The following is a 25,918-nucleotide window of genomic DNA, read 5'->3' as shown; positions in this document are numbered from 1 at the left end:
CCATAAACTTTGGCTATATGGCATGGCCCCTGGCAGACAACTGAACAATAATAGATAATTAAAAATGTGAGCAACAATTTTTAATGCATTTAATAATAAATATTTATTGTTAGTTTTTGCTCCTGTTCCCCGCTCCACGCGCTTTTTTTTTTTTTGTTGTTTTTTTTTGTTTTTAAACAATGTGCCACATTTAACAACAAAACGGCTCGTTTTTGCGCACATTTTTATGATGGTTGGGCAAATGTTTAGAAATTTCGCTTTTACGACTAATATCGTGGGCAGACAGATATATATATATATATATATATATATTCTCAAATATATACGATATGTAGGCAAACAATTATTGTCTATATTGTTGTAATTGTTATTAGTTTAAAAGACTTAACTTTCAGGGCAATTGTTGCATGTCGCTGCTATTTACAGAGAGTTTTAAGACTTAAAGAGCTTACGATTTTAGCTGATATACATATATATATTTACATATATATTATCTCTAACACATTCAGTCAATCAGTCAGTCAGGACAAACAGTTTTATATATAGCGATATATGTTTTTGCTCAAGACATCGAGTCAACTTAGTTCGGCGAGAATTTCGATATTAACAAAAACTAGAGACTAAACATTTGGTATATATTAAAGTTGTGTCGTTTAGTTCAGACCAAGTTCGGTTGAACGGATCATTTAAATGAATAACTGAACTTATTCAGTGTTTAGTGAACCAAATCTGTCATTTAGTTCACTCGTTCAGCTATTCAGTGGGTCATGAACGATGTATTCTGTACTCGTTCAGTCGGTCATGAACGATACATTCTTTTGAGATGTTAAGTTCTTAATAAACATAAAAGATATTGGGATTGAATTTCAATTTTGATTTGACTGCATAACTGAACTTAGCGAATAGTTCACGGCCAATGAACGAGTTAACTTATTCAGCAAATTGAACTAGAAATCCCCACTCTAGTATACATATATTTATATATTTCCTATACCATGCGCAGAACTAGCTTATCTTTTTTCCGTTATCTTCTTCCTTTAGCTTAAAATTTAAAACATTTACTTTATTAAATGTTATGATATCTGACTAGTTGATCGTATTTGCCATCAAATAATATGAAAATTGAGATTATATCAAATATGCGCAAGACTTACCTTTGGATGATTTTTATTGCATTTCCAATCGAACAGTTTTAGGCATTGAAATTCTGTGCACCAAGTTTGAAAAGGAACTGAAAAATAGTTTAAATAGAAACAAAAATAAACTAAATAAATCAAAAGAGATAACTGATTAAATATAAAGTCAATATTATATTACTTTATGTTTGTCAAAATGCATAAAATAAATGGAATTAATTAATTGAAGAACCTTTTAACATATTTTGCATGTTGAAGTTTCTATATTTGTTTGCATTTGGTGTACATAGATCATATATATAAATATATTTATACATATATAGATATATAGGTAGTATAATATGGTAAGATTATATACAAGATCGTAGAGTAGGCTAAAAAGTACACATAGATATAAATAAAGTCTAACATATACAGGTGTCGGCATAAACGTAAATATATACTCGGTATAAGTTTAAGACATAGGGCTATGTACTCTATTCAATGTATAATATATATAGATAAGACAACACTTAGATAATAATTGGTCATACATATAGTTTATATCCTTTCGTATAACTAAACATTTAATTCTACATAATTGCATTAGTTGGTATCGTTTATGACGTCTATGTATAAAGTAAATAACGCGTACATCACACAATAAATAGTTTAAATATATATATATATATAAAACTACATATACATATAGATGGATATATATATATATAGATAGATAGATATATGTATTTAATAAAAAACCATCGTAGCGGAAGACTAGAAAGGTAACACTAGTGGAAAGTTAAGTCCATTAACGTGTTTTGCTCTAAGTGGATTTACAAATTTCATAATATACATATTTCTTTCTGAGTACCTCTTGGGGTTAATTTGTTACAAAATTTCAACTACTTATGTAGTTACATACATATATGTGCATAGCAGAAAAATTCGTCTATAAGTATTATGGGGTATTCCGTACCCAATAATATAATTTCAATGAGAAATTACTTTTCGAAATTTTTTTTATCTTATAGATCTCTGAAAAATTTCGTAATTCCCAGAACAGACCAGACTTGGGGCAGCTACTGCGCCATATCCAACGCGTGAAGACTTTCGATCTCGGGATCAAAGTTGGCATCACATGTGGATAGCCAATCCCAGACACGTCGTCGCACCATGGTCTGATCTATGGGTATATCCAGTCCATAGCTGGACATCATGCGTTTGAAGCGCAATTTGTTCTCATCGCCGGAGAGGCGTCCCTCGCGCTGATTCAGATAGATGCACGAGTCCTGATACTGCTGATTTGGTGAGATTAACGTGGCCGATTTGGAGGCCGAGATGCGGCACTCGACCCAGCGATCCTTCATGTATTTGTTCACTTCGGTGATTTTGCAACGATCCTCAGCATCGTGACTCAAATACTTGCGAAAGCAGCGCATAAGACGTGGTGAGAATCGACGGAAATTGTCCGGCACCTTGGTCGTTTTACGCTGTTCGTATTTCATAAAGTTTGCGTAGGCCTGATCCTTGCCCCAATCGGCGGCCTGCCAGGGCGGATTGCCGGTGAGAATGTTGTACAAGAGGATGCCAAACTGCCAGGAATCGCTGATGGGCAAGCACTGGAAACGCTCGTTCTTGATCAGCTCCAGCTGTTCGGGCGGCACACAGCTGGTCCACGTATGCTTCACCTTGTGCACGGGCAGACCCTTCTTGGTGGTGGCACCAAAATCGCACAGCTTTACGCGCGCAAAGTCCGGCGTGAACACCAGCACATTCTCGATCTTGAGATCACGATGCACCAGATTCTTGGAGTGCATAAAACCCAGAGCAGAGCTCAACTGCTCCGCAATCAGCTTGCAGGCCGTCTCGTGCAGACCGTTTGGACCAATATTCGAAGCGAGATCTCCATAGGGGGCATGCTCCATGGCAAAGACAAAGTAGTCCATGGTCTGAAAGGCGACCGCATAGGCGCTGAGTATGTGACGATGATGGGATAGCTCGTAGTTGTAATGGAATTCCTTCTGGAACTCCTTAATGGTCGTCAGCTCGGCGTGCACAGCCTTCAAGACCACGGTCGTGTTTGTGGGTCTGTGCCGGCACAGCAGAATCTTGGCAAAACAGCCCTCGGCCAGCGTCTTCTCGATATTGTACTGATCGGCGAATGTCATCAATGGCAGTTCCACATCGGGTATCAAATGGATTTGACCCCCATCATTCTTGTCCGGCTTCCTGTAAATGCTGCTACGGCGGCTCACCGAGGCACCAGGCACCTCCAGTCGGCCGGTGCTCGTGCTGGTCGGTGTTAAAGGTGTGCTGCATCTCTTCTGGTTGTTATGGTTGTTGTGATTGGTGCAGGTGCTGCTGTTGTTGTTGCTGTTGCGGCTGTTCGTGCTGCCGCCATCGCCGAACGAGCGACGCAGCCGGAAGGAGAAGGAGCGTTTCTCTGTAAGAAATTGAGGAAAAACCTGTGTTAGTTAAATATTTAAAGAGCCACTGAGATTAAATATTAAGTACAACTACTCTAATTTTCTAATTTATTGCAAAAAAGTTCATTAAAAAATAAGTTATGATAAAATATTTATTCTAAAAAAAAAAATATGATTTATTTCTTTGCAACTTTTAATACAAATTAATTAGCACGATTATTTTATTTGTTTTCCTCGGACTATATAAAATATAGCTATTTAATTTAAGTCTTTATTCAAATGAATGTTAGATTTTAAATAAGTTTTCTCTTTCCTATATAAAAATAAATCAAAAATTACTCTTAATCAAAACTCCTCAAAAAGAAAAAACAATTAAGGTTGAAATTTATTTAAAAACTTAGTAAGAATTATTCTCAAGGTAGTTAGAAATACAAGAAATTCAGTTTTATTTTAAATATAAGTTAAATTTAAGAATTTTTATAATTTCCTCAAAAAATAATATTAAGAATATAATTAAGTAGGTGGAAAACTTATTTTAATAGTACGAATTTTTTTTCGAGAAATATAAAAACTGCAACAATAAAAATTAAGTTAGAAAAAAATGTAATATTAGTATAATATATTTTTTTTTTAAATAAATAAACTTGCATTTTTAGTTAAAAACTTTGTTAGTTCGAATAATTTATGTTCCATCCTATATGACTTAACTAATTATTTGATCCTATCTAAAATAAATACTAAATTCTCTTATGCCATACCATTATCATCCCATTCTATCACATCATACCTATTGCTATTTTATCCCATTCGTTTGGTAACAAATATCAGTCTATTCTAGCCTATTCATACCATTTGATATCTGAACCCATTTCATCTGATCGAATTCGATATGATATCATCTTAACCTATCGCATCCCACTTCCATTCCATCCTCACATAACCTGAAGGCGGAAAACAAAGTTCAAAGAATCCAATCTTTTTCGAACTGTTTTCTAGATGCATTCCAATTAAATACCAAAATGCGATTAGACGCTTTGTTTATAAGAAAAAGTCATTTGAAGAATTTAAAAAAAAAATCAACAACAGTATTTCATAAATTATTGATAGATAAATGCTCAGAAATATTTAAAAAATTTCAAATATTTGTAACAAAGAGCAAATTGCAATTGATCAAAACTAAACCTTGACCTGTTGCCCCCGCACAGGTGCCTGGGATCAGTGTCCAAAGCAATTGCGTTCGCACCTCTGTGCTGGGGGGAAGGGGGAGGGGGGCTCAGGCACTTGCCAGTTAAAGTGGCCTCTTTTGAAAAATGGACCAAAGTATTTTTTAGTTATATTTTGTTTATGATTTATAACCGACTTTTGATGTGAACATGCTGCTTTTTGCTTTTTATGTGCCACATTTTTTGCTGTTATTGTTTATTTGGCGAGAATTATTAATTTCGCAGCTAAAATAATAATACAAATAAAAAGAAAACATAGAAAATCGCTTTGTTTTACAGCCCTCAAAGAGACGCCCACGCCCAGAGACGAAGATGTCGCCGAATTGTCTGTGACAAATCTGGCGAAAAACTTGGTGCAAAATTTACGTAAATCGCAGCAGATAAGAATCAGATCGAGCTATATATTTATATATATTTATAAATGTACAGACGTCAGAGTCTGATTGTTAGTCACGGTTAAGTTTTGGAATCCACAAATGTTGCCCCCGCCCCCGCCTAACGAAGAGTGTTTGATTTGAAAATTTATGGCCAGCGCGAAAAATCATTTGATTTTCGCTATAAATGAGACAGCAACTAGATAGATAGGAAAGATCTATAAATATGTATACGCACAGCCACAGATCGTGGCTGGCTGGAGGCAAATCTTATACATTTATAGGGCGTGATGTGATTTGAGAATTAAAAATCGTTTTGCGCTCATTTGAATTTCATTTTATGTCGCCGCCAACATCGAATCAGTGCAAATTAAAAGCTGATTACACGGCTAGAAAAATATTGAAATTTATATATAAAACAAATTATGGCCAAAAGCAAAAGGTATGCAACAACAACAACTAAAAATACATGCATTGCTTGGCTCGACTGAGGTGGCATTTAATTTATGGCTTGTTGCATTCCAAGTGTTTGGGAAACGATATTACAGTTGTACAGGAAGATATTGCTGCATGAGTTATGACCTGTTACATATTGGATAGAGATGTAAATGTGTATAGGAAAGAGTATTTTTTGTTGTTGTTTGCTTATAGACTGATTTCTCAGTGAACAGAAATTTGTTGTTGCTGCAAGACATACAATATTTATTTATATCTTTTTATGAAGAAAACGAGAAAGTTGGGAATACTTTATAAGATTTGTGATAGTTTACTGAAAATATTTTGCCATACGAAAACTCATTTGTCAACCGATTTTGCCTATACAAGAATCCTATATATATAAATTGATAGGATTTTATTAATGTATCAGCAGCATAGTTTAATAAGTAAATTCCCAGATTGTTTCCGATATCTTGACATATAAAAGTTTTTCATACAAGCACCGACTTTTCTACTGATTGTTCCTATAACAGATATATGATATAGAAGTACGATCTTGACAATATTTTTGCAAATATATAAAGAGCATAGTCAAATTAATAAATGCCGAGCTTGATCAAGATATCTTCACCAAAACATACAATAACTTTATTTTTGACCGAACGTACCCTCAACTATATGATATAGTGTTCCGATTCGGTCGGTTCCGACATATGTACTCCCTAAGTTACTTGTACTCCCTTAGTTCGCATAGAAAGAGACAGCCGGACAAATGGATAGACAGTCAGACATTGCTATATCAATCGATTGTTAGAATATATATACATACTTTATAAGGTCATAAGGCTCATAAAGTATATATATAAATTAAATAACAAAATTCATACTATTTTATAACTTATCAAGGAACAAAGCAATCTTATTTTTTTTACTAAATATATACATTTAAGGAGTAATTTAGATCGTTCATTTTTGAAAGGTTTTGGTTATACTAAATTCACTATTCTTAAAAACATTCACAGCCAATTATGACTTAATTTAATAGATTATTTTTGGAAATAAATTTGAAATCTTAATTAATTTCATTTAATCTTAATTAATCGCTTAATTAATAATTTTGTTTAATTACATTTCCAGCTAATTTTGAATTAAATATTTTTTAAATTATTTTATAAGAATATAGATAATAATATATAAAGCTAACCCATTTATTAAAGCATAAACTAAATACTAATAAATAATAAAATATTTCAAATCTTTTAAATGTCTTAATAAACTAATGTAATGTAGTCAAAAACACGTTCCCTCTATCTTTGCTCTACAAAAAGTTTTCTATGTCAAAACTTTTTAAAATCTTTTTGATTTTTTTCAAAGTTCTGCAAATCTCGCCTTACATATATAATAAATAGATGTTATTTATGTTTATTAAGCCATAAATAAGCCATAAACTGGCGTGTTAACTTGTGCGTTTTGATTCGATAAACTTTAATTCTTAAGAAAAGCAGCGTACAATAAAACAAACAATTGTCTCAATTAGCTAATAGATCAATCATATAATGACGTGCCATATACACACACTTGCGTCACGCACAATCCTCAAGCTGGACAGAATTGAGCCCATTAACCCCCACAGCATGGGGACACACACAGGACCGAAATTTAGTGAGATTTGTGTGTGTGTGTTCTTTTTTTTCTATTTAAATTTCTATTTCCGTTCCAGAATTGATTGGCTCGAGGCCAGCGGGTCGCGGCTGGCGGCTAAAACAAATCCAGGCCCCTTAAAATTAAAAAAAAAAAAATAACAAAACAAAAGCCAAGAGTTTACAAAACTAATTATAAACCATTAAGAACCATCAGCAAAGATACAAAAGCCAGCGGTCCGCGTGTGCTCATAAATCAAACTTTCACTTTTTGTTTCTACCAAGCCCCCCTCCCTTCCCCTTCAATGCAGAATCCCGCCTAAGCAGCACACTATATGATAAATTCGTTATGCCAATTTCAATTATTTGTTTGGCCAAAAACAAACACACACACACACACACACTTTGCATGCCAAGAATAGATGCCGTCAAAAGGGTCAACAGGCGAAATGCAGTTTGTGCGGCTAAATTTAACGCGCAGAATTTCCTTATAAATGGACTGAAAAGCAATGCAAACAGTGGGTCAACAAATGCACGGACAGGCAGTCAGTCAGACAAACAGACGGACGGACACGCACATTTAGCTCCAATTGTAAAATGCAATTGCATAAAGCAAGAAGAAGAGCGACAATGACGCCAGGAGATCGACCTGCATAATGCATGAGATATTCTAGCGACAGCCAAAGGCAAAAAACAAAAAAAAAAGAAAAAGATTTATCGAAAATAAAAATGTAATATGCCGAATATTGCATACTCTTTTTGTTCGAAATTTGTACATTTAAATATAATTTATTAAATATAATACTATTCAAAGCTAAATATTTATTGTTTTATGTATATTTTTATATTTGTTTTTTATTTATTAATATATTTTTAATATGATATGACATTTTTAAAAAAAAATGTAATAAAAATATATACAAAATAATTGAGAAATAGATACTTTTTGATATCAGAGATGCTTTCGTACCTTTACACTATACTCTTTAGGACTATAATGTTTTATGGCGAAAAAAAATACAACTTATCTAAATAATAAACTAGTTTTAAATATTCCCTGTACATTTTATTGTTATACTTGGTTTTAATATTCTCTATATACTGTCCTTTTCCAAACACGAACTTTTTAGAATATTTAATCCATAACAAAACACTTATTAGCCTTGACTTTCGGCAGATTGCTTCCAGCGCATAAGTCCAAAACATAATATCGGAAACCCGTTTCCAAAAAAATAGTTATTCTAATGCATATTCATTACTAGAATTCCCTAATGTTAAGAACTAATATTTGTAGCGGGTATAAAAACTAACTCAAATTGTATGTAAGAACTATATCCTGTATTTATAATAATAATAATTTAATTGTTAATAATATAATATAACATAATATTGATAGTAGGCTGTAGAAAAATTCTACATACATATATGCCTAATAAGAAACTATCTTTCATAACTTAAATTAGCTACTAGCAGCGTTTATTCAGTCTTTATCTAGAAATATAGCGGAAAACATGCTCAGGTAAGACTTATATAGTAAATTATTAATACTATTAAGAAAATTGAAAGAGTAGCAGATAATGCTTAGAATCCCTTGCATGTGTCGCATGCACACAGTTCGTTTCAATTTAAAATGGAAATATATATTTGCGCTAATTTACATTTGCTCAAAGCTCAAGTGTCGCAAACGCAATAAAATAGTTGTGTTAACCCAATTTGTAAGTCAAAAAAAAAAACAGCAGCAACTGTTGGGTAGATAGCCTGGCGCAGCATCAAATTGTATGACTGACTGCCAAAATGACTGCGCTCCGGCCCCGGCCGGTCTACCCCTGGCCCCCGGCCCCTGGCAACGCCGGGTTTCCTCCTGCTGTGTGCTACGGTTCGTTTTTCGGTCCGGTCCACGCCCTCGCCCCGCCTGCCTGGCAGCCCGCCCGCCACAGTTTGCGACTTTGGGGGCATTGCTGACGTCAATCGGCAAGTCGTTGTCGGTCGGCGTGCCACATATACAAACACACACACGCACGCACGCACACACACAAACGCACAGACGCACGCATGCACACACAGATTGAAATACATGTATACTTAAATGTATCTTTGGTGCTGCTGCGTCTATGCGAGGCAGCCGCGCGGGCGTCTAGCAAAGAGTTTTAGTTTTTATTATTGTACAAATAATACCTATAGGCAGCGCATGTATAATCGGTGGGGCCAGGGCCCCGACGGCTATTGCCACAATCAGCGTGCTTAATGATAAATTGGCCAACTCCGAGCACGTCGGCCGTGCTGTCTGCGATATTAAATTGGCCAGTCGCTTATATAGCTGCCCCAGACTCAACTCAATACGCCATAGCTGGAGCAGGCATATACATATATCAGAGCTATGTCTGATGTGTACATAAAAATTGCCACAATTGATATTGCCTAAGATCAATTATACACATATCTAATGCTTAGCTTTGATGTGGCAAAGCGCATATCGATTAAACATAATTCTCATAGAGCCGTAAAATCTGTGGGAATTACATTCGATTTGGCTTTATATATATCTAAATATATATATATGCATGCATATTGAATGCTGCTTCAATGTTTCCATTTGTCGTTTTTGTATTTTTAAGTACTATTGTTTACAATTTTAGAAACTAGGTCAACAAAAGATATTCTGTTACATTTACAAACATTTCTAAGGGCAAACGTTGCTTTATATTGCGCGAGCAATTGATTTGGAAGTGATTACGATTTTTAGCAGCTCATTTCTTTTAAATTTTATGTGCTCTTAGTTGCTCTCCGATTTTGTTTAATGTTAAGCTTAATTAGTTACAATTTTTATTTATTTTTATAGCTTTTTTTCTTTAGAGAAAATTTCTATGAAATTGTGTATAAACTGCGTTCAGCTTTTAAAAGATAATGTCAGTTGTTGGCCTAATGTAAATAGGTTTAAGGTGATTGTAATTAATTAAACTTAATTGTAATTAAAGGTGTTTGCTTATGAAAGCTTGGAATCCAATTAAAATTATATAATAATAAAAATAATAATAATAAAAACGATATAATACCTAATCATCTAATAATTGTTAAAATAATAATAATGATAACAATAAAATTATTAATGAACAATTTTCCTGTTTTTAATCTAGATTTCTTATTGTTAAATTATAAAAAACTGTGATCTATATTCAATTTCTGAATTTGTTTTAAAAAGAGCATAACAAATTATTTGAACATTTATGTATCTATTTAGACGAAAGATGCCCTTTATAATAATATGTAAGATTTAGGAAAAAAGTTTAGCCTGCATTGCTGAGGGATTTCTTTGGGAAAGTGTATAAAACAATTAAAGAATTTCCCAGACAGCCGACAAAAGTTGTACTTTTATGCGCCCAGCGAGAATTTTCTATTTGAATAGAGTGATTTCCACAAATACTAAACATTTTAAGTGCCCATTAGATATTATAATATAGCTTGATTTTTTTCAACAAAGTCTTCCTTCTGCGCACTAAAACAACAATATAATAAAATTAAATATATATAAGGCGAGTGTAAAACGAAATTTCCGTTGCGCCCACAACAAAAACAAGTGAAAAGAAATTTAAAAAAAAAAAAAAAAAACATTTATATATATATGAAAATAATATAATAATATACAATAGAATGAACAATGGTGGAACAACAAAATTGATATTTTTAATAATATATATAAGTATAAACAAATGTGTGTGTGTGTGTGTGCGTGTGTGTGTGTGCTTTGCCGTTTTTTATGCGGCGTATTGTAGAAAATAAATAGATTTTATTTATATAAGAAATAAATATAACTAATTGATTTTCTGTTTTGATTTGGGGTGTATTTATAAAAACACGTTTAATTCTGGGATTGCCTCGTCGGATTGGATATATTTTTAGCAAAAGTGGGCATGTCCATGATATTGATATATAGAGCAGCACTTCAGACGGGCAGCAGGTTCTGGGAAACTGCGCACATGACCAGCACACGATGAGCACAATAGGGCGCCACAACTGTGCGAAAGAGAGAGTGCGGATGGAAGGGGAGGGAGAGCAAGGGAGAGAGAAGATTTTGACCTGGCCAATCTTCAAGCCACTTTCCAAGACCTGACAGCGGCCCTGCACCAAGTGCCATGTCACGGCTAATGAGGCCTCAAGAGTGTATGAAGAAAAGTACATGAGCACACACACACACACGCACACACTCACACTCACAGTGAGTGCTGGCAGTATACGTACACGTATTCGCGCACAGGTTAGCGCCCACGCAACGCCAGCTAGCGCTTTATTTTCCATAATTTATTTAAATAGTTCCGCTTTTATGATATATTTAATGTTATTTACATTTTTATAAATAGTACGCTGTAAACATCATCGGCAATGGCTACAATTTTAATTACGCGCGAAAAAAAAATATAAATAAATAACGCCGAAAAAAAAATGTTGAAAAAGTAAAAATGTATCTGCCGGTTTTCAAGGCAAGCGCCGACGTAAGAGCCAAGCGACAATATCATTAATCAAAATTCAGTAGATTATAAAGACCGTATAACTGTAGCGAAGGCTTACAAATGTGTTACACGCCAAATGAACGTAATTAATTATAATTAATTCGTTTAAGGGCCGCTAAAGGAAAGTCGTTGTACGCATATTTTTAGCAACAATTGTGTCCGTCGACGGGGAACCACTTTCTGGCACTCGCAACCACTTTGAGGGTCAGTGCAAAATAAAAATAATAAATAATATAAAAACAATAAATAAACACAAAAACTGTTGGAAACAATTGTTCGTAGTGTGCACTGGTTAATATCTTTGAGAGCATTTTATCTGCTCGTTTTCTCGGAACACTCAGAATGCATCAGTGCGAACGGCTGCTCGTAAATAATTGTAAGTAATGCCTATAATAATAATATTATGATTGCAATTCCCTCTAAATGTTTGGGCGAACGAATTGGGGCGCAACTATTTGACGTCAACCGGCATCAAATTTGTTGCTCAGTTTCAGCTGATCATTTCTTAGATGTTTAGCGGGAAAAGGAAATGATCAGACTATTCAAATTGATTAAGCACGCGATACTTGATTTGTGTGCTTAGCAATCGATAGCTATCGATCAACTTTACGTGCTGCACTTAATTTAGCAGGATGCCGATTGTAAGCATTGAAGTTTAATCGAATATCTGTCAACAAGTGTGACCACATTCCTAAAACAAGTTTATTTAAAAACAATTATTGCTAGTCTTGCTTAATGTTGAAAGTTAAAATGAAAAAAAACCTAAGTTAAATATACCCAGAAAATCTCATATTTTTATACTCTGTAACGATTAACATAATCGTACAGATAAATATAATTCTAATCGATAGCTATCGATCAGTTATAATTGCACTTAATTTAACAGGATTAACTGTATATCCGCCAATCAGTGTGACCATATGCATACATATGTTTAAAAAATAAAAAAGTATTTGCAAGCGGGAAATATATCCTATAAAATATTTGCATCAATTATAATTGGACTTCATTTAACAGGATGCCATAAATATTTGCAAATTTGTGTTAATATTTTAGTTTATGAACTAATTTTATTAGTTTTATTTATATTGAATTTTCTTCCTCATAAAATAACCATGTATAAGCCGAAACGAATCATGTGTAACTGCAGATTTTTGAAATTAGATTAAAGTATTTCAGATATAACTCGCTACAAAATTATTTCCAGATCGTGTCTAGATAGTGTCAGTCAGATATAGCTAAAAAAAAAAAAAACGTTCGCATTTAAGCAACTTGATACAATATGCTTTCCGTTAATATATTAGCCACTTGCTAAACGCATCAGACTGTTGACGCCTTGAGAGCTCATTGAATATCGTTGGAAGAAAGCAAAAGCGACCATAAAAAGCCGCCGCCGACAAACAAAAATAAACAGGAAAATTGTCAATTCAATAAAAGACAGAAAAACACATTGCTCTCTGTTTTAGCAGTAAACACAGCGAAAAAATAAGAAAAGTAATAACAAAAAACAAAAACAGCGAGAAAACCAAATACAAAACTCTGGGAAAGGCGAGACAAAAACAATAACAATTCAAGTGAAAAAGCGAAATACTCAATAGGTTCAACATATCATGTGCTTAGAGTATAGGAAAATCAGTACGCAATAATACGCCCAATACATAACCGCAGAGACAAAGTTCTTGGCCGGCTATTGCGCCGGTTAAGGCCAGTTTCTGTGGCAGTCGACCCAATTATTGGCTGATTACTTTGGGCCATTTCGATTGGGCATCATGCAAATTGCCATTAATCGATTGTTTGTTAATGTTTTATTCTTGTCTGAGTCGCTTTTATGGCTTTGCGCCCACTATTCTATGTCATTCAATTTGGCTGCTCGGTGATTTTCTCAAAACAACTAGCAATTAAATCACAAAATATATTTTTGGATTTCGAGCGAATTCGCTTTTATGCCATGCGTTGGTCTAGCCCAGCTACATAAATTAGACCAATAATTTTCAATCGAATTTGTGCGGGCAACCACCATAGATATAGGCTATAGTCGAAGTCTGTTAATCGCAAACACAACCTCCGCCGATCTGACTTTATATAAGATGTTTTCTATCTTTATCTTTTGTTGTTTCGCCATGTCATGTGTGCGCCTCTGGCTGACGAGCGAAAATTAATAATTTATTAAATACTATATATATATAGTATAAATATAAAAAAAAAAAAAAGAAAATTAAATAAATGCTCCGGGCTATGGCTCTGGGGTGGGCCAGGAGTACGGGAGACGGCTAAGAGCAGAGCAGCGCCAACGACAAGGCGACACCTACGCAATTTTTACTTTCGTGGAAGACCAAAAATAACATTAAAGAGGCATCGAAATCGGTGAGAAATGCTAAGATATGATATGGAAAACTCAGTTATCAGCGGGAATAAGAAAATGAAGTATCCTTATATCAATTACATAGTTAACATAATCTAAAGCAACTAAAAAGTTATCTTAAATGCGAAGTAATTCAGTATGCCTAAAAGTTCCAATCTCGAAGCTAGATTGAAAATCAAAATATTTAATAGATAGATAATAATATTATACAAAATACAATAATAAATAAATTATAAATTATGGATTGCGAAATACAAATTTAAGATATCTAAATACAGCCTACAATATTTTATTCTTAAAACATAAAGTAATTTACTTCCATATTTAAAAACTATTGTTTGCGTGTCGAATGTAATAGACTCAATATATTCTATTACACAATCGATATTAATTTAAGAATATTTGTAAATACTCTAAGTATCGATATATCAATACAAATGAAGAGAGATCTCTTTCGAGAAAAATATACTCTATACTTTCTGAGCAATAGCTGCCTTATGATAATAAAATGCAATTTTCATTTCACGTTCAATAAATCGCAAGCAAATATAACTTTAACTTGTGCTTTATAGATCTGTTTATGATATTTTCATATATATTGGCATAATTTATCGCCTATATCTAGTTTAAATGTAATTCTAAATGGAAATATTTGTTTTAATGTTTTGTTTTTAATATTTATTACTTTAATTTAATTTATAAACATTTGACATTTTTTTTTTCATTTTTTATTTATTTTAATTTAACTTTAATTTTTTTGAATTTTTAGTTTATAATTAATTTTTTATTCATTTATTTTTTTCAATTTAAATCAATATTGTCATATTTATTTCAATTTGTTTATTTCTTACAATTTTTATTTTGCGACAATTTCGTTATTTTGTATTTATTTTAATTTCATTTAGTAATACAGTTTAATAAAATTTTTAGTTTTATACATTTTTTTTTTATTTTTTTTTTAATTTTTTTTTTTTTTTTATATGTAAAATATTCAAAATTTGTAAATAAAAGCAAACATGCCCTCTGACAGCGTATTTCTAGTACTAAAAACAAATTTATTGGCATAGACTAGATTTCTTCTAAGTATTAACGAAATTTAAAGCTGCTTGGAATTTACCTAAACTTAAGTTTATTTTGTTTTTCAAAACAGCAATAAATTAAAGACTAGATATATTTTATATAAACAATAGACTAAATATGTCAAATAATATTTGACAAAAAAATATAATATATATTATATATAATATAATATATAAAAATTAGCTTACAAAAAGAAATGAATTGCTTAGACATTTGAATTATTAAATAAAAGTAATTAAGCAAATATTTAAATGCATAAATTACATTTAAATAATATAATATATATGCTAAGTGACCCTGAGGAATGGCAACATTTAGACACATGTAATAGATGAGCTAAATACAAGTTGTGACAGTCGATTTGTCCCTGATTTGTCAGATCGTCAGCTTTTGGCTCGTCTCCACGCAAACAATTAATAAATAGGCCCAAAAAAAAAATAATGTTATATGTATATGAGCCGAAAAAAAAAATATGTAAATTAATAAAGATATGTTGTGCACATTAAAAATGCTTAATTTTTACAATTTTTAAGTACATATTTTTATTGCGTGTCAATGGCAAAAAGCGCGTCACAACGCACAAAACGACAGACAACCGGCTGCCAGCCAGACAACACAGTTGGCCAAAACGATTCGTTCTTATTGTTGTTGTTGTTGTTAATGCTGTTCGTCGTGCTTATATATTTTATCTTTTGGTTAGCCGTAATATTTCTCGCGCCGACAGGCGACGGCGACCTTGTGCCACGGCTCAACGAGTCGAAAACGAAAAAAATCCAAAAGACAAAATAAAACAATATATCGAAAAAGAACAACAACAAAAAGATATAGTACGAAGAAAAACTACTGCTAACATTCGTCAAAATGATTTTCACTTGAAAATGCAATACAATGTGTGTGCATATAAACAATATAAACATTTTGTTATTGTTTTTGTTTTCGCTGTGTTGCAATATTATTTAGTTTAAGTTGGGTGTTTTTTTTTTGTTTTCTTCGGTTCCACGCGGCGTATGCGCAACGTCTGCAAAGCACTCTGCGCTCTGGGGGACTGCACTGGACGGGCATTAGTTTTATGGCAGCGCATTAAAACAAAAAAAAAAAAAAACAAAATAGAAACAAAATCAAATAAATATATGTGCGGCTTGTTTGCTCGTATCCATTATTTTAACCTGGCGCATTAAAAAACAAATTAGCATAAATCAAGTTTTTACGGCAGAGCTAAACATTTTGCTTGACATTTGCATTCAAGAAGAAGAAAAATAAAGGAAAGGAAGAAACAACAGCCGGAGAGTGGGCTGCCGGATCTGAGCGATTGTACGCTTAATAAGCTAAGTGGCTTTCAAAAAGTCAACAAAAACAAGTAAGAGGTTCTAGTCGGGAGCTCCCGACTAGGGGATACCCTGAACCCTCTTCTTCCAACATCAAATGCATATATATATTCTATTTTAGAAGCTATATGTCAAGTTTGGTGACTCTAGGCTCTTATTATTTACCAAAATTGCCCAAAAAACAGGATATCGATATCGATTTTTATCGATTTCTTGGAAACAGAGTAAGTTATCGATTATCGGAAACAAACAAGATCTGCGCAGGCGCTAGGACAGACAGACATGGCTAGATCGACTCGGCTATTGATGCTGATCAAGAATATATATACTTAATGGGGTCGGAGAAGCTTCCTTCTGCCTGTTACATACATTTGAATTTTGCACAAATACAATATACCCTTATACCCATTTTCAATGGGTTCAGGGTATAAAAAGCGTCAATAAGCTTGCGTAAAGCAAAAAGTTTAAATGCAGTCGAGCATCCCAACTGAATTGAGAATGAAGTAAGGATGAAATTCTAAGATTTTAACTATGCTGCTCTTGTGTCTAAATAGATATCAAATAGCAAATCAGCCCATGTAGCATATTATCTACGCTCTAAGGAACAAAGGATGGTCGAATCTTCCCCAAGACACAATGTTCAAAACTGTCGAACTCTATTTCGAACCTAAGGAAAAGACAACGCTATACATATATAAGTAAAATTTAATTGAATTTATTTAAGCAAATATGAAATTGAGCAAAGAATCACAAAAAGTTTCCTCCAGAATTCCTTAATCACAGTTCTTTCAATTCCCAAGTTTATTAGTAGTATTTTATAATTTTCATTTATTATTTATATTTGAATTACAATTAACATTCGTCGCAATTTTACGATATTCTTGGAATATAATCCGACGATTTTATTTATTTTATAACATAAAATTTCGCCAAGGCTGGACACTAAGTAAATGGAAAAATCTCGAAACCTTTTAGTTGTAAAATTTTGCATTTTCCAAGGAAACACATGCAAATACAATTCACGTTAATTCTGCAGAAAAAAATGTAAATGAAGTCGAGCAGAAATCACATTCACATTAAATATATATATGCACACATCAATCGCTTTACAATTTCAGCTCACGCCAATTGCAAACGACGTCAAGTTTCTGCATAAATCAAGACGTCAATTAAGGGCTTTTAGCCCGGCCCAAAGAGAAGAGAACTACTGATAAAGGCGAACAATTAAGCAACTGAATTGGTTCGTTGCACTCAATGGCTGAAAGACCGCAGCCATAACTCGGACGGCAAGAAAACTCTGTGAATTAATTGCATAAAAGACGCGCTGAAAGGCGCGCAATCAAAAGGCAACTTACACGAACTGAATGACAGATGGGCGGACAGTTGGACGATTGGACAGTCGGACAGTCAGAGAGGCCCATTAGCTGGCGCTGATGATAAAAAACAGCTTGGGCACACGCACATACACATAGAGAAGGAATGGCTTTAGTGCTTCGAAGACATTGCGCATACGCCGCGTGGTACCCAAAGCAAAGCCAATTAAAATTTATAAACAAAATCAAATTGAAATGTGTGCAAAATGTGCGTCGCTTGGCCATTTCATTTTCATTATTCAACATTTCACTTTGCTTTTCTTTTTGTTGCTCTATCTCAAAGTGGGGTCATAAAGACTATGCAAAGCAGCTTGCAATGAACGAGAGTTTACGTCTTTTAGATAAGAGTAAGGCCTGAAGCTAATTCAAAGAACTGCAAGAGATCAGAGCTAAAGCTGACAAAGGTTAAAGCAACAAGCACTGCACAAGTTTCCAAGAAGTTTAGCTAGAGAAAAGACAAATTGTTAAGCGCAGTTGAGCATGCTCAGAATAAAGTAATATTATAATGTAAATACGGAATAAATTATAATTAAATATCATTATATTAATTAGTGCAAGCCTGAAGAAAAAACAAGCACTGAAATATATTTTAAAAATTCACCATTTAAAATAAAAACTTTGATTAAATATATTATTATTCAAATGTGAAGTAGAAAAAAGGATTCCATAAAGTTCTTCCAGATTTCAAGTATTAAAGTCCTTTGTAATTCTAGGATTTCAATTTGGTTTTTCATGAATCTCACTTTTAGAAAAGTGAAACTAAATTTGCAGTTTAGTAAATTATTATAAAATAAAAACTAAACCATATGAACGCCAGCATTAATGCAGAAATTTGTAGAACATTTTATGAAAACAACCAAGCTATAAAATTGCTTTGGAAAAAGTCGTCGCACAAGACTTGGCATTAAAGAAGTCCTAAAAACCTTTGCAAAATTTCATTTAGTATATATTCATCTTCATTAGCTCCAATTAACATTTTCTACGGGGTAAATATAAAGAAACCTGTCGCTAATTGTTAAAAATATTAAAATGTAATTAATAATTATAGAGCATAAATTTAATTCGCATAATTAGCTCGCATTTGCTTTGATTTTTGCTTTTAACCATATTACTAATTTATTAATTAACGCACGCATTCAAAGCCTGGTAAACAACAATTCCATTTGTTTATTTGTGTAATATTAAGAAATATTTTGAAATGTTCGAAAAAATGAGCAATGCTAGTTTTTTGTTTGCTGAAAAGTGGATTGAGGATGAGGTGGGGGGGTGGTGAAGGGGGTTAGCTAAATGCTGCCATATGTTTATAGCTATTTATATACAGTGTCTACTATTGAAATTTTGCAAGCGGCAATTGGCTTCGCACTTCATAAATGCGCATCTCTCTCTCTCTCTTTTCTGCCTCTCTATCGCACTCTTTGTCTGTCTGCCAGTCTCTATGCCCATTGCTTAACACTTTTTACGCATTTCAGAAATATATAGATATATGTATATTTATTGAATTCCAAACGTGCAAACTGGGTGGCCGCAGCCAAAGTGGCCATTTTGGGCTGCCAACTGAAATTGGCTAATTTCAAATTACGTTTTTGGTTTCGCAAGCCACAAAATGTTGTATCTAATCGAAATCAATCAGAAGATATATTCACTGCTCGACTGACTTTTGGTTCGCTAACAAATTCACAGATTTCTACATATATATACATATATATACATATATGATACGGCAATCACATGTAGCTGTACAACGTGACGTATTAGTGATATATTAATTGTATTCGACAAATCTATTTTAAATCGATTTATGTGAATTGCACGCTGCGCATCGCTTGACTTTTTTATTACGCATACCCTACACTAAAAATATACTTAAAGGGGTATCATATTGATACAAAGGATAACCATAAAACACGTATAGTTTTTATCAGCTTGAACAGTTGACAAAAGTTCGACTTAAATAGTCAGTCAGTCAGTCAGTCAATCAGTCAGTCAGTCAGTTAATCAGTCAGTCAGTCAGTCAATCCGTCAGTCAGTCAATCAGTTAATTCGTCAGTTAGTCAGTCAGCCAGTCAATCAGTCAATAAGTCAGTCAGTCAGTCAGTCAGTCAGTTAGTCAGTCAGTCAGTCAGTCAATCAGTCAGTCAGTTAGTCAGTCAATCAGTCAGTCAATCAGTCAGTCAGTTAGTCAATCACTCGGTCAGTCAGTCATTCGGAACAAACAGTTTGATATATGAAGACATATATTATCAATTTACATCCACAGTTTATTCTTCTATAGAAGCTCCAATTATATCACATATTTTATATACTGAATGAGATATTTTATTTTGTTTAAATTTAAACATATTAAACTTTTAAGCATACAGTATCTCACAATATATATAAAATTGAATTGAATAGACCAAATCATTCCCATTTATTTCCCAAAGGAGAACAAGCCATATTATATGCCATACATTTCTTTAACTAAATCCACAAAGCATTAAATTCAAATTTCTTATTCTTGTCTTTCGTTTTCGTTAACTTAATTTATTGATGGCCACAAATTAGATTAACATCAAAGTCGAATGCAAATTGATGGGCTTGATTTTAATTAATAGCGAGAATTTACGTTCGGACATTAATTCAAAGTTAAGCTACAAAATTCACCAGACTAAACTTAGTCTGATATGCTCTGGATTTTGTGTCCCGTTTCAGTAAAAAAATTCATATTGTATAAAAATTGTAGACACAACAACAACCAGCACAAAATAGATCATGTCTAAGGACGAGGAAGCCCATTTGACGCCCCAGCTGAAAGATCATTACGAAAAGGAGGCAGAAATCTTGGGTCTATTGGTGGATATGGAGAAACGTTATTGTGATTATTATCAGTTCTATCAATGCGAACTCGAGACACAGAAAATAATTATCGAACGTTTGTGGCTGTTAACCCAACGATATCTGATACTGATCAGCTCGGCGCCAGGCTGTCGTTATCCCGAGGTGTATACACTCTCCGCCGAGGAGGCGATTATCAATGAATACGAGGAGAAACTGGAAGTTTTGCGCTGCTCCAAGTAATGTCTTTAGATATTGTACATTATATAATCCCATACTATATGCTATATAATTCTATGTTATAGCAATAGCATAAAACACGCCATTTTAGATATCAATGTGGAGTGTAAGAAATTCTATGAGGCCTACAATCAACTGGATCACAGCCTGGAGACGCCCTTCATAATGGGCGATAAACATCATCGGAGCATCAAATGCCACAAGCTAATGGTCATCGATATCTTTAATTATTTCTATTCAGCAGTGCTCAAAATGAAATGCTATATGCATCAATTGGATCCAATTAGTTTGGAGAGCGTCGAGGATTATCGCGAGCTGCTCAAGGCGGACAGCAACAATGAGGATTTTTACGAATTTCTAATGAAATCTTTCGTATACTGCAAATGCCTCCAGCCGAAACCCACCTGTCCCATTGTGAAGGTACAGTGTATGCATGACAAGATTGAAAATCTAAAATATGTTAGCAGAGTCTAAAAATAGACTAAAGCCAGCTGCAAGTGACTGATACTACTATTGAAATAAAGTTTGAAATGTTTAAATTGAACGAATTTTAAGAGATGCGTATAGATCGTATATATTTTTTGGACGTATATCTTTGCCTGGTCTTAAGAACCTACTTTTCGACCGATTCTTCCATGGAGATTCTTCATTTAGTAGTGCGATCTTGTTAAGATTTGGCTGACTGAATTCAGACATGGCTATATCCACACGTTTATTGATGCTGAGCTAGAATATATTTAGTTTATGGGGGGTTGGAGATGCCTGCTCCTATGCGTTACACATTTCTTGACAAAATTATAATACCCTCACACACTCGAGGGTAATGAAAAGAAATTATATTCAACGTCATTCTCATTGTCCTGATAAATATATTTGCTTACAGCTTAACGCAGTCATTAACTTGGCCATTAGCTGAATTTTATCCAGAAACCGTGGCCATTGTCTGCCATCATATTTATTGTTATTAAGAGCTCGTAATGTTCTCCCGTAATTGTCTATGTATTATTGTTGTAGTACTTAATATTCGAGTCAATGGAATCTGTTTATTAAGCAGCGACCTTCAGCGATCTTTCACTGGTTTGTCAATTTTGGGCTTCCTCTTACAGAGCTGTGCGTATATATATATAAATTTTGTGGTTTATAATTTCGTTGCGGCGAATGACAACAATTTACCGATGAACTTTACGCAAATGTCAAGTGCAAATGCGTAAATCCAAGCAGCTACACATAATTACACTGAGCTACATGATTTGGGTACTAACACAAGCTCCTCAAATAAGACACGTTATCAAAGAAAATATGGTCTATATAGTGAACTGACATTACATTTAAATGAATCAAATGTTCATTTTTTATGTTTGTAAACTAAGTGTGAAACATAAATATAAATAACTAGGATAAATAACTAGAATTTTCCAAACAGTTTTGCCATAACATCTATTTTGCAGAATCTTACGTGTTTTACAACACTAAAAAGGCTATTTACCACAGTAGTACAATATGATGAAAAACCATTAAACCCTTCTTACCCATTTTCAATGGGTTCAGGTTATATAACTGAACATTGCCCCTTATTTTCAAATAAGATATTGCTGCGACAAATGTTGAAAAGGCATTGGAGTAACAAGCCTAGGCGTTGTACAACACTGCCAAATTTTTTTCAACTACTGGCAACACCTTTTTTACAAGAATAGACTTATGAAGGTAACTGCATGACTTGTTTCCTTTACAATATATATGTATTTATTTATTTATGTATATATTAAGAATATTTAATTAACGACTGCAAAATAATCATAAAAATTTGAAAAATTATAGCTTCAAACTTCATAAAAATAATATATAAATTTGCTCAGCTAAACTACGATTTGGCTAAGCTTTACCTACAATTTTTGTAAGAAAACTAAAGACAATATTATTTCCAAGTAGAAATCAAAGTATTTTCTGCCATTACTTAACACTTAACGTAATTTGTTGCAAAAACGCAATGCGCAGTGTTGGTTAAAACAATGGCTTTTGTAGAATCGATGGTCACATTCAACTCTGAACTTTTGGGTGACGCAAACGAGAAATTCGCTTGGATACCCGGGTCGGGCTGGCAAACAGGCAAACAGGCAAACAGCATTGAGCAGCATATCAAGCGTGTCTAATACATAGAGGCAAGCATACATAGAACACACCCACACACAGCGGCAGAGGCACACACGCACAACAAATGGCATACAAAGTAGCAACATTCAGATGAAAAACCCCGCTTCTAAAACCGACCCCGTTCCCGCTCCCGTTCCCGCCTAACAGACACTTGTGTCCCCATGGCACAACGAACCCATTGAGCCAAGTGGTTGCCACTGTCTGCTGCCCCTCCTGCTCCTCCTCCACCTCCGACTGGCTGGCTGGCAATCAAAGCGCATTTGTATCTCTAAAGATGGCCGGCTGAGGTGCGGTGAGGTGTGCCAACGAAAGGACACTGCCTGTTCAAGGATAACACGGACAAACACACACACACGCACACACACACACTTATGTATGTATATAGTGTCTATAGGGTTTATTTTTAACTATAGCATAGAAATCAGAGCCGGCACATTTGCGTGCGTCATTCGATTATGACTTAGGTCGGTCAGGTTTTTTTTTCACTTTTCACTGGTTTTTTTTTTTATTTGGATAAACAAAATTTTGATAGAATTAGCGGCCGGAACCTAGACCATGTTTATCATAATGACGTCGTTTGGCATTTTGTCGCGCGAGTGTTGAAAAGCGCCAATTTATTGTTGTGCTTGTCGCTGGGGCTGCTTGTTGTGCGTGCTTGGTTTATTTTTAGCTAGGATAATTGAAAAGCAAACACAAACACACACACACAAACAGGATATGACAACGCCCATTGTTGGGCAACGCCCACATGTAATAATTGAAAAAAGAAATAGAATAAAATCTCTGCTCCTTTCTTTTTGCCGGCATATTGTTCGACTGGCTCAATGGGGTTTATTTATATAATGTTATTAAATTTTGTATTCAAGCCGGGCATCTAAACAGATTACATTTCAGCTCATTTTTGTGGCAAGCTAGTTTAATCAAGAACAATTGAATAACTGTATGAAGTCAACTGAAGTTAATCAACATCCTTAAAATAATTCGAAAGCAAAACTTGGAAGGATTTACTCACTCCGAATACAGCGAAAAATTTAACTGCTTGGCAACTTAAATTAACTTAAAATTAACCAAGGCTTTCCACATTAAACTATATCATAATTAAATATAGAAATTGCAACTGAATTCTAAGAAATAAAATTTAATGAATCGCATCGATTTTAGAGCTGAATTTATACTGTCAAAATTTTAATACCCAATTAATTTCATAATTTTCCAAACATAAAATAGTTTAAATCATTTTTAAAGTTTTCAATTTTGAAGTTCCATTGATTCAATTAAATACAAAAATAAGTAAAAATCTAGTAGTTAAATTCCGCAAGTTTCTGCGCATCTGAGATAGGATCTGATGTCTTTCAAAATATATTATTATGATAGGATTAGAAATCCTGGTTATGTTCGTAGCATAAGCTCTAGTAAAAAATGTGCACAACTAAAGAATAGATTATCTGGTCTGGGACCCCCAAAACTAGCCCTCATATACAATATTTTAATTTGGAATATAACACAAATTAATATAATATTTCTCTACTTCGTTTAAAGTAGAAGACAACTTCATATAATAATTTTTGATGATCATTTTTATAAAATTAAATTTTCTTTAGTTAAATAATAAATGTCTAACCTGAGCAGGCATCTTTTATAAGCTTTTCTTCAAAAAATAGTTATATAAATTTATGGATAAACTGTTTCGTATATTATAATACAATTTTATATAATATTTATCGTTGTTCATTTGTATATGGCTTCTTTCTATAATCGGACATAAAATAGCTAAATTAAACTCAGAACCTTAGCATACATATGTTATACATGCATATACATATGTATTATAAGCTTTACTTAAGCCAATTAACAGTTTCCAAAAATACTTTAAATAAATGTTCAGACAATATTTTAATTTCAAGTAGAGATACGCAAATAAACATGTCAACACAGCCCACTTTAAAGAACAAAAATATTTCACAGATACAAAAGTGGAAGAATCTTTCACCAGGTGCCTGACCTTTTATAGAGTTTAATATAATTTTAAATTATTTTAGCTGGTCCCTGAACCCCAAATCTAGCCCCAACTATTGTAGTTTCATATAATTTTAGATAATATATGTTGAGCTTCACTTTGAGGCATGCATTTTTTCTCCATTCAAATAATAATATATCTAAATTTAGCAAAAAATGTTAGTATACTTCTTAGACATAAATAAACTCTCTACAAAAGTAACTTTAATTTTGGGGATAAATTGTTGTAATTTTGAATGGAGGTACTCACCAATAGTGCCCATTTCGTGGTATTGGCAACAGCTGCTCTTCCCTCGCAATAATCCAAATTCGACTTGAAAACCCACTTTGCAGATTTTTAATTTGTTTTGCTTTCTTTTTTTTCTATTGGGGCAGCAGCGCTTTGATCAATTGGAGATTTTTGTAAGAATTTTTGTTTTGTTTTTGTTATTAATATTATTTGTATTTTTTTGGCAACACAACAAAGTACAATTGGCGGGCGGGTCACGCACACTTAAAAAGTCACATTGCAAATGGCGATTGTAAAAATACTTGAATTTTATTGCACTTGTAAAATTGACAAGTTGTTTGTTTCCAGCGCGCAAATCTTCAAGGTTGTGCACAATGCAAAAATCAAGACGCGGCAAAATAACGCAAATATTAGATGAATGAGAATTTTGTTGTTTTTTTTTTTCGCAGATTATTTTGTTTTTGGTTTTTTAAAGATAAGTAAGCGTAGTGAGAAGCGAGTTGAGCGCGAAAAGAACAAGACGCGTGCTCACAGAAATAATACACAAAACACAAGCAGCGAAAGACGTGTACAGAGATGGAAAGCACGACGCAACACGTCCGTA

The 25,918-nt window shown here is 33.5% G+C and overlaps 2 protein-coding genes across 2 annotated transcripts; one reads left to right on the top strand and one right to left on the bottom strand.

Moving 5' to 3' along the window:
• Positions 1-1,865: 1,865 nt before the first annotated feature.
• LOC115759017 (serine/threonine-protein kinase meng-po) lies at positions 1,866-25,918 on the bottom strand. Its single transcript, XM_030699829.1, has 2 exons — positions 25,336-25,918; positions 1,866-3,561 (listed from the first exon to the last, which is right to left on the bottom strand). The coding sequence occupies exons 1-2, from the start codon at positions 25,346-25,348 to the stop codon at positions 2,198-2,200; spliced, it is 1,377 nt and encodes a 458-aa protein (XP_030555689.1). The 5' UTR covers positions 25,349-25,918; the 3' UTR covers positions 1,866-2,197.
• Positions 20,532-21,445, top strand: LOC115759018. Its single transcript, XM_030699830.1, has 2 exons — positions 20,532-20,917; positions 20,984-21,445. Exons 1-2 carry the CDS (start codon positions 20,616-20,618, stop codon positions 21,390-21,392), a joined length of 711 nt encoding a protein of 236 aa, XP_030555690.1. The 5' UTR covers positions 20,532-20,615; the 3' UTR covers positions 21,393-21,445.

This window comes from Drosophila novamexicana, unplaced genomic scaffold (genome assembly GCF_003285875.2).
Source record: "Drosophila novamexicana strain 15010-1031.04,08,12 unplaced genomic scaffold, DnovRS2.1 tig00000193-arrow-pilon, whole genome shotgun sequence".
NCBI classification, from domain to species: domain Eukaryota; kingdom Metazoa; phylum Arthropoda; class Insecta; order Diptera; family Drosophilidae; genus Drosophila; species Drosophila novamexicana.
Note: the sequence above shows the minus strand (reverse complement) of the source record. Positions and strands in the feature narration are given on the sequence as shown.

What these genes read in the sequence shown, in the direction of transcription:
- LOC115759018 (XM_030699830.1), top strand. Translation starts at nt 20,616, where the DNA reads ATGTCTAAGGACGAGGAAGCCCATTTGACGCCCCAGCTGAAAGATCAT. An exon ending in GAAGTTTTGCGCTGCTCCAA is followed by an intron (nt 20,918 to 20,983) that starts GTAATGTCTTTA and finishes TCTATGTTATAG; the next exon opens with CAATAGCATAAAACACGCCA.